The sequence below is a fragment of the Elephas maximus genome, chromosome X, assembly GCF_024166365.1.
Source record: "Elephas maximus indicus isolate mEleMax1 chromosome X, mEleMax1 primary haplotype, whole genome shotgun sequence".
Lineage (NCBI taxonomy): Eukaryota > Metazoa > Chordata > Mammalia > Proboscidea > Elephantidae > Elephas > Elephas maximus.
In genome coordinates, this window is record NC_064846.1 from 20,982,801 (window position 1) to 20,993,146 (window position 10,346).

The 10,346-nt window shown below is 45.3% G+C and overlaps 1 protein-coding gene across 2 annotated transcripts; it reads right to left on the reverse strand.

Annotated features, from left to right (window-relative positions):
- Positions 1 to 4,085: 4,085 nt before the first annotated feature.
- Positions 4,086 to 9,012, reverse strand: LOC126069085 (small integral membrane protein 10-like protein 2A). Of its 2 annotated transcripts, none has more exons than XR_007515836.1 (2): positions 8,457 to 9,012; positions 4,086 to 4,312 (listed from the first exon to the last, which is right to left on the reverse strand). XR_007515836.1 is itself a non-coding variant. In XM_049872050.1 (2 exons), exons 1-2 carry the CDS (start codon positions 8,874 to 8,876, stop codon positions 4,316 to 4,318), a joined length of 198 nt encoding a protein of 65 aa, XP_049728007.1. In that variant the 5' UTR covers positions 8,877 to 9,012; the 3' UTR covers positions 4,086 to 4,315. The 2 variants fall into 2 exon arrangements, 1 of the variants encoding a protein (XP_049728007.1); XM_049872050.1 differs by having other exon boundaries at positions 4,086 to 4,321; positions 8,685 to 9,012.
- Between the last annotated feature and the right edge of the window lie 1,334 nt (positions 9,013 to 10,346).

Sequence of the window (10,346 nt, forward strand, 5' to 3'; positions counted from 1 at the left end):
ATGAACAGATATTCATTAAAGAGATTTTGTAAATAGAGATTATTAGGAAAAATTAACTTTATTCTTGCCATCTAAACTAAAACTCTTGTTATTTTATTTTCATCTAGTCCCTCCTTACAGACACACACACACACACACACACGACATGCATGTGTGCATTTGAAATACCTGTTACACACTTAGAGTTTTTTTTAGTGTCACCATGAAAGAGGTTCAGAGGTAGGATAAGCTCTGGGCACAGGGCTCTGACTCCACTTCTTTGCGATTCTGTTGGATCTGTCATCATCCATGCGTTGGCTTCATTATCAGGCTCTTGGCAAGATGGCTGCAGCAGCTTCAGGTGTCACATCCACACCTAACAATTTCTACAGGATGATCCTTACGTGCATCTACTGCATGGCAGAGAGGATACCTTCTCAGAAGCACTCTAGCACATTTTTCACATTTCACTGGCCTGACTGAATCGTGTTCCCATTGTTTTATTTTTCATTCACTGGCAAGGGAAATGGTAGAATCATGATTAGCTTGAGACTATCATGCAGGGAAGGAAACCCTGGTGGTGTAGTGGTTAAGAGCTATGGCTGCTAATCAAAAGTTCGGCAGTTTGAATCCACCAGGTGCTCCTTGGAAACTCTATGGGGCAGTTCTACTCTGACAGCAACAGGTTTGGTTTTGGTTTTTTTTATGTGAGGCAGGAGCCCTGGTGGTGTAATGGTTAAAGCACTTGGCTGCTAACTGAAAGGCCAGCAGTTTGAATCCACCAGCTGCTCTGTGGGAGAAAGATGTGGCAGTCTGCTTCTATAAGGATTACAGCCTTGGAAACCCCTATGGGAGGCATACAGGCATACAGGCTCACTGTCAGTTGGAAGTGACTCCACGGCAATGGTTTTTTTTCTTTTAATTGTGGGGGGCAATGGGTGTTGAAGTCAACTGCTTATAACCACTCCTGCCTACTCTTGTAAGAGAAGATAAATGCTTACTTTGCAAAAATGGGGTCATTCCAAATCCACCGGAAAGGATTAAATGATCACTTTCATGGTGTGAATCACTAACATGGAAATAATTGCTGCCTATTCTATTCCATTTTCTGGTCCCTAAAAAAAAAAAAAAAAAACCCAAGTCGTTTGCCATTGAGTCAAGTCGATTCTGACTCATAGCGACCCTACAGGACAGAGTAGAACTGCCCCGTAGAGTTTCCAAGGAGCGCCTGGCAGATTTGAACTGCCGACCCTCGGGTTAGCAGCCGTAACACTTAACCACTACGCCACCAGGGTTTCCCTAAATAGGATCCCACCCCAGTGCTGTCAAGTCGATTCTGACCCATAGCGACCCTATAGGACAGAGTAGAACTGCCCCTTAGGGTTTCCAAGGAGCGCCTGGTGGATTTGAATTGCCAACGTTTAGGTTAGCAGCCTGAGCTCTTAACCACTGCGCCACAAGGGTTCCTTTTTGTCCCTAGGTGGCACAAATGGTTAAGTGCTTGGCTGCTAACCAAAAGATTGGTGGTTCATGTTTACCCAGAGGCATCTCAGAAGAAAGGCCTGGTGATCTACTTCTAACGAATCGGCCATTGAAAACTCTGTGGAGCACAGTTCTGCTCGGACACACACGGGTCGCTCTGAGTCCGAATCAAATCAACAGCAACTGGTGGGCCCAGTCTGTGTGTCTTGTGGAAGAGGTCACCTAATGGGCAGTATACTATCCACCATCCGAACATGTTGTCATTCCTCTAGATTGACTTAAGGGCTATTATCCAGGCGAGGAAAGTGAGATCCAGTGTCAGTCAAGGAACAGAGGAGTTTCATATGGGAGTGACAGGCATTCCTGAACTTAATTCATTGTGCTCGGCTTAGGCAGCCAGCTCTGATTTTTTTTTTTTTTTGGGAGGGGTGTCCAAAGCAAACCTGGACCAAATGCTGTCGTTGTTAGTTGCCATCAAGTCAATTCTGACTCATGGCGACCCCATGCGTGCAGAGTAGGACTGCTCCATTGGGGTTTTCAAGACTGTAACCTTTTAGGAGCAGATCGCCATGCCTGTCTTCTGAGTCACCTCTGGATGGGTTCAAACTGCCAACCTTTTGGCTAGTTGTCAAGTGCTTAACTCTGCCACCCAGGGACTCTAGCCTCTGATAAATGACATCAAGGAGTTAGACGCCCACTGGCATAATGTAGGGGAAGAAATTCAAAACTTCTGGACATGAGAATGTTGTATTGGATCTATTGCAGCATCCCACCCATTGACCCTCTAACTTTGCCCTCCAAAGAAACCAAGAAGTCTGTCCTGTAACCTTTGCCTTGAGGAATCAATGGGTAAAAGGAAACATAAGAAGCTTTCAAAAGCACTTCTGCTGGCTGTTTTTCTCTAGACTGAAGATGCCAGGGAGAAGCAGGTGCCATTACAACGGGCTCCCTAATTTGCAGTGTGTTGTGGTGACATGGAATAGCTGTGCACAGGTGGTGGCAGCTAACCTCAGCAGCAAAGTGTAGTATGGTTGCCAGAGCAGACATCTGAGTAACATTTGGGTTGCAGAGATCTCCAGCTATTGATAATTAATCTTGGTGTTTCCAGGAATGAAATACATAAGACAGTTTGCCCAAGGCTTAGTTGATCTGAATAACCAAAAAGATTCTTAGGTCTAGCCAGCAGAGGTGCCTGGCATTTGATTCATCACGCTAGCCTAACAGCTAGAGGAGTAGCTCATGTACAATGCCCAGGCATGAGTCTACAGAGACCCAGAGGCCCTGGAATGGAGGGATGATCAGGTAAACCTAAGCAAGAAATCTGCTATAACACTTGTGACCGTTCCCCTTGGTCTTCCCTCAAAAACATCTTAACCCATTGTCCTTGGCAACTTGTAATGGGGAGCAGGACATCCCCAGGCCTTTTGGAGACTAATTGGAAACTGGCTTTAAGTTAATGCTAGTGCTAAGGAACCCAGAACACCCCTGCAGTAGTACCTACCACCGAGTGGAGGGAGTGCTTATGAAGTCGGAGGGAAATGGAGCCCTTCCCAGAGTCTGCCTCTTGGTAGGCCTAGTGGTGCCCTGTACCCCTCCTATGCGGTTATTCCTCCAATTCCTGGATATATTTATCATCAGACAGCACCCCACATTGCTTCCAGACTTAAGAGCATGTACTTGCGTTTCTGTTTGTGGTTGATGCTCAGCCTCACAGCATTCCTCCACTGAGGCTGAGAACCTCCTCAGACAGGGACATTTGGCTCTCCTTTTTGTTTTTTAGAACCCACCAGACATCCAAGTCCCCAGTCCCCATTCCAGGTGGAGTGTTCCTTATCGGGTATAGCTGTCAGAGCTACCTCGAGGTTCTATTGCTTCCTCTAATCTCTGTACTCATTGTGCCATGTTTCCACTATCTTTCACACTGCAGTCCTCTTCTGCACCCTCTGAGGGTGGCAGAGAGCAGGAATGGGTGGGAGGTTGCCCCCTTCCTTTTCTGCCTAGGTCCACCATAGCATGGTCCCTACTCACCCCATTGGTACAGGTTACTCCAGCAAGCCTCTAGATTTCAGAAATCTCCAGTCAGAAATAAACACCAGTCTCCTATACACCCTCACATTGGCTGTCTGGCCCCTGGAAAAAGGGATATTAGGGTAAGGAGGGAGCAAATGGAGGCTGCTGAAGGTCTCCCTCCTTATCAACAGAGGAAATAAAATACAGTAGCATATCCTTATGGGAACTGCAGAGATTTGTGTCACCATCCAACACTTGAAAAATGCAGATGTTATTCTGATTGCATGCAGTTTAGTGTGGATCCAGAGCAAAATCAAGGCTCTCCAGCTGGTGTAGGCCACCATGCAAGTAGGTCTGCTCCTCGGCTCTTATGATTTTGCAGATCCAATGGTACCCAAAATGTTTGGGGCAAATTGGGATGCTATATGGAGCCTGTGGAGGATGCTAGGGTATAACATATATTCCGAATCAGCAACCAATATATAGGGCTGTTTCCCTCATTGGCAAGATTTGCAAGCCTGGGCCCAACCAAACCCACTGCTGTCGATTCTGACTCATAGCAACTGTCTTAGTCATCAAGTGCTGCTGTAACAGAAACACCACAAGTGGATGGTCTCAACAGAATTTATTCTCTCAGTCTAGTAGGCTACTATCCAAATTCAGGGTGCCAGCTCCAGGGTAAGTTTCTCTGTCAGCTCTTGGGGAAGGTCCTTGTCATCAGTCTTCCCATGGTTGAGGAGCTTCTCAGCGCAGGGTCCCCAGCTCCAAAGGACATGCTATGCTTCCGGGGCTTCTTTCTTGGTGGTGTGAGGTCCTCCTCATCTCTCTGCTGTGCTTCTCACTTTTATACCTCAAAAGAGATTGGCTTAAGACAATCTAATCTTGTAGATTGAATCCTGCCTCATTAGCATAACTGCCACTAATCCTGTCTCATAGAGATACAACTTACAACACATAGGAAAATCACATCAGATGACAAAATGGTAGGCAATCACGCAATACTGGGAATCATGGCCTAGCCAAATTGATATACATATTTTTTGGGGACACAATTCAACCCATGACAGCAACCCTCTAGACAGGGTAGAACTGCCCCCCATAATGTTTCCACATCTTTCTCCCATGGAGGAGCTGGTGGGTTTGATCCACCGACCTTTGGATTTGAAGCTGAGGGCTTAACCACTGTAATACCAGGGCTCCTTAGTGTGGGCCCAACCCAAACTCACTGCCATCAAATTGATTCCGACTCATAGTGACCCTATAGGGCAGAGTAGAACTGCCCCATAGGACTTCCAAGGAGTGGCTGGTGGATTCAAACTACCAGCCTTTTGGTTAGCAGCTGAGCTCTCAACCACTGCGCCACCAGGGCTCCTTAGTCTGGGCCCAAACCAAAAAAACCAAACCCAGTGCCGTTGAGTCGATTCTGACTCATAGCGACCCTACAGGACAGAGGAGAACTGCCCCACAGAGTTCCCAAGGAGTGCCTAGCAGATTCGAACTGCCGATCCTTATGGTTAGCAGCCGTAGCACTATAACCACTACACCACCAGGGTTTCCAGTCTGGGCCCAGAGGGGCAGAAATAGAAGTGGTGTCTCTCTTAATTACACCCAGCCCACCTGCAACCATTTTGCTTCCCATACCTGCAGCTCTGATCTCTGCTGATTTAGAGGTTTTAGTTCCCTAAAAAGAAACCCTTCCAGTATGGGACACAATGACTCCACTGAATTTTAAGCCACTTTTGCTCCTGGAGCCACTCAGAAGAGGTAATTATGGTGTTTGTGCTATACGACAGGCACAGGGAGGAATATGAATGAAACCCGGGGGAGCCCCTGAGGTGCTTTCTTGGACTACAATCCCGTGGGGGCTCATGACAGAGTGCTGCAACCCTACACAGGTCCACCTAGGGCTCAGATGCCTCAGCAGTGAAGCACTGAACCTCCGCGCTGGGTAAGGCAAAAGGAACATGGAATTGATAGAGGAGGAGAGAACTGATAAATAACAGGACCACCTCATGGCTGTGTGAGGAAATGAGGACTGTACTTTCTACCTGTATTTCCCTGACGATTGTGTCTTTTTTTTTTTTAAACTTCTCTTAAGTGACTATGAGTTCCATCTGATCCTCCACAGGGTGATGGTGCAAGACCTTTGGAGGGCTCTATTGTGATTGCAGCAATGGAGTGCTCAACCCTGGTTTCCCAAAATTCCAGCATCCATGGTTCCCATTTGGATCATGAATTTTACATTAAAACTTTAAAGGATGATTCACAATTTCACAATAAATAATAAGATTAAACATTAATTAGTAACAATGAATGTTTCTTACTAGTAGGAAGAACGATAATTGTTTGCAATATTTCGTCAGCTCTGCCACTATGCCGTGCTCGTCTCCTGTCCTGGAAATTAGAAAGAGTAATAGCCCCTATCTCAGGGTTGTTGTGAGAATTAAATGAAGTAATATACATAAAGGGCTCAGTACATTGCATATTGTTAAGTGTGCAATGTTTCCAATTATTATTTTTCTGTAACCAAGCGTATGAAGGTATGTATGTAGTATGTATCTGCCTTGGGCTCAATCATTGAGCCATTGCTCAGCTGACTTCACGTCTATTAAGTTTATTATAAAGTATACTTCCTTATCATTCTTAATGGCTACATAACATCCCATCATATAGATGTACTATTTTTATTTACCAAGGTCTTGCTATTGGACATTTAGTTTATTTCCACTGTTTTGCTATCACGACCAACGCTAATAGGTAAGAAGCCTGGGGAAAGGAGGAGGAGCCTGGCCCCGCAAAATGGCGCCATCCATCGTCTCCCGCCCTCCGCCCTCCGCCCAGGCTCCGGAGCAGCCTTTCCACCGTTTCCCGTTTCCGCTGAATAGCAAACCTGAATGGCTGAAAGTTACCCTGGGGTACCACATCTTCCTGTAGGTCTATCTCATCAAACAACATAATGAAGATGTTTTAGAGTATAAAAGAAGAAATGGGTTGGAATAATCTATTGAAATACTAATATATATGCTCCATATGAGCCCTAGTGGTGGCGCAGTGGCTTAACTGCTGGGCTGCAGTTCCACCCACTGGCGCTCTGCCTAGGCATAGGCAGTTGGCTTCCCTAGAGATTACCCACTGCCGTCGAGTCGATTCCGACTCATAGCGACCCTATAGGGCAGAGTAGAACTGCCCGGTAGAGTTTCCAAGGAGCGCCCGGTGGATTCGAACTGCCGACCTCTTGGTTAGCAGCCTTAGCACCTAACCACTAGGCCACCAGGATCTCCTCCCTAGAGACTAGGGCTTGGAAACCCTATGGGCCATTCTAGTCTGTCCTACAGGGTCGCTATGAGTTGGAATGACTGGATGGCAACGAGTTATGCTCCATATAGTGATTACAGTAGTTCCCCCTGGATTCACAAATCTTTTGATTATAAATAAGAAAAAGTTATATGTGAATACATATTAGCATTTGTGTGCTGCATCAATAAAAAAAAATAAAGATACTTCTGTATCCTTAAAAAAAAAAAAAACCCTGTACAAAGATCATGGGGCACGTGTCCAATTTTTAACTTTTGAAAATGAATTCCATTTTATTGCTTTTTTTTTTTTTTACCTTAACTACCATGTTCCAGTGAGATAGCTCTAGTCTATCTGAAGACTATTGGCCATTTTTAGCTTTAAAGCATTTCCTGGCGGTTTGGAACACCAGGAAATCTTATTTTGCATGATCATTCAGGATATACATAACAATACCGCAGAACAGGTGTTTTAACTCAGCATCTACCTGGCCTCCAAAACCACCCTCAAACTCCCCTCCCCAATTTCCTTCTGACTGCGGCAAATTCATTGTTAATATATATTTAAGTTTTAATTTTTAATCACATGCATGTAGTTTTAAACACTCAAATAGTACAAAAGGGCTTATAATCGAAAAACAAGAAATCTCTGCCCATCCTTAATTCCCAGTTCCCCAACCCAGAGGCAAAAACTTTTCTGTATGTCTATGTAGTGGTTACCTCCATTTTTCTTGATAATATGCTTTTATTACTATTTCTTGACTTATGACTTGAGGCATTTTCTGCTGGCTTCCCTACTATCTCCTCTGCTCTCTTCCCCCCTCAGTTTGGTTGTATCACTATTTTTAACCTCTTCTGTTGGCCACCTTACTCACTTTTAATAATCTAATACTTGAACCTCTATCTTTTTTCCTCAACTGTTTGTAGGTAGTATCTTGAGTTTCTATTTAATGAGGATAATAGCACTATCCATTTACATTTCCTCCCTCCTGCCTTCCAACCTGTCGACTCTATCTGGACATTGTCAATGTTGATAACATTTCCTTCCATTCTATTCTGTAACCATAACTAAGTCTTCCCTGCTTTGTCTGGAAATTGACTCTAAAAACCATAATCAAGATTTACTTTATTATGGTTATTATGAATAGCAAAGTTAATTTCTATGATTGGTTTTTTTTCGTCTATGACTCGATTCATGATCCACGTACCAATGCTCAAACAGATTCCTTTTCTCACACTCCCAGCAACTGTTCAAAACCAGGCCACATCTGAGGTCGCTTCATATTTGAAGCATGCTTTTCTTGTACAGTTTGAAATATTTGTTTTTCCCTGTAGTTTCTGTTTCTCATTGTTTTTTTCTTTGGGCTGAAGAAATGGATGCCTTCCACATCATGTTATTAAATTTCCTCCAGCGTCTTACTCAATCCATCTATTGCTTCGAATCCATTCCATTCCGTTTGACCTGTACTCACTTTCTATTCTAATTTGGAATATTTGCCTCCCATTTGGGCCATTCTTGTACAGTTAACCTTTCCTTAAGTTTTTACTTGCTTTTTCTTTCAAAAAATGCATCCTGTGCCCTTTGTCATTTCTTAAAGTTTGTGCTGCTTTTGCTTTTTACGGATGCAATAAGTTCTTAAACATTTCTGAGGATTTCCAGATTTTTAAGTTCTTTTATGTTCTGTGACTTACCTACTTCCTTGGGAGTCAAGATTTCGTTTTATCTTAGGCTTTTTCGGTCACACTGCATGCTTTTCGCAAAGGATGCTTTTTAGCAGCCCATTTAGAGACGAGGCAGCGCAAATGCCGACTGGCGCACGCGAGCGGGGCTAGCCGCTTTGCTCTCAAGTGGGTGAGCTGGGGAGTGAAAGTCAGTCATCCTGCCGGGGGAATCCCCAAATTCCACAAAGTTAGCAGTACCTGCATGCACACGTTGAGTATCAAGCCGACCACGATTAAGACGTTGGGGAAGTGCACGCGCGTCCGCCAGGCCAGGTTGAAGAGGGTGAGCAGCGTGCGAGTCAGCCGCTTGCAGAAGGCGCCGTAGATGGCGCGGATCGCGGCCGAGCGCGACAGCCACGCCGCCAGGCCGGACAGAACCGCCGCCGCCATAAGTCTGGAGTCTTCTCTCACAAAGTGCCCACAGTCCAAGAGTCGCCAGCAGATCCGCGAACCCACCGACCAATGAACAGAGGGACGGACTAGAGGATATAAGGCGGGAGGCCGACTGCGCGGCGGCCAATCCCAAGTGAGCTGACCATGGATGCTCTCCTTCCCCGGCCCGCCCCATCCGCGAGCCCGAGGGGCGGGGTAGGTGGGGCCTGGAGGTGGGCGGAGCCTATAGACTGGGACAGAACCTGGAGGGGGCGGGGCCTGAAGGGGAGGGGGCCCAGGGGCCAGGATGGAGCCTGGAAGGGCGGGGCCTAGAGGGATGGGGCGGGGCCTGGAGGGGAGGAGTGGGGCCGGGAGGGGCGGGGACGGGGGCCTGGAGGGGAGGGGGCTGGAGAGGAGGGGGTTCTTGACCCAGGCTGTCCTTTTTTTTTTTTTTTTTTTAAACCAGAGCGAAACAAACCTTCGTCTGTTAGAATCTCAGTCTGTATGCTGAGCAAATAATCCAAGAAGCCAGAATACCATATGAAGAACGTGGCATCAGGATTGGAGGAAGACTCATTAATAATCTGCCATATGCAGATGACACAAGGTTGCTTGCTGAAAATGAAGAGGACTTGAAGCACTTACTGATGAAGATCAAAGACCACAGCCTTCAGTTCAGATTACACCTCAGCATAAAACTGAATACACCATGGACTGCCAGAAGAAGTAACAAGTCTGTCTTGGAAGTACAACCAGAACGCTCCTTAGAAGGGAAGATGGTGAGACTTCACCTCACGTACTTTGGATGGGTTATCAAGAAGGACCAGTCCCTGGAGAAGGACATCATACCTGGTAAGGGTCAGCGAAAAAGGGAAGACCCTCCACAAGATGGATTGACACAGTGGCTGCAGTGATGGGCTCAAGCATACCAACAATTGTGAGAATGGCTCAGGACGGGGCACTGTTTCCTTCTGTTGTATATAGGGTCGCTATGAATTGGAACCAACTGGAAGGCACCTAACAACAAAAAACAAGTGTTAGAAAATTTACTCCATACAGTTGTCTTGAACAACTAGGAAACATGAATCTAGTTCTTGTTGCCTCAAATCCCTTTAGGAAGATTTTCAATCCTCAACTCTGAGCTAGTACAAATAAACCAAATCCACTTAATTTCCAAACTTTAAAAATGTGTGCATTCCTTTCTAATGGCTCAAGCAACTTTTTTAGTTTTAGATCTTTAATATTCTTTTAATTGGAAAAGTTATACAAACAAGTTTTTTGAAATTTTCAACAGTACGAAAACGGAAAACAATGGAAAGTAAATTACCTACGTAGCTTCACATTCCCCACCCCATCATGAACTATTATTGTTTACTGTATATATTGATATATTGAACTTAACATGTCAATAACACACACCTACCTCACTGTCTTTGGCGACTGAACATTACACATACATGTTGGCTAACGTTAACCAGTCCTCTATTG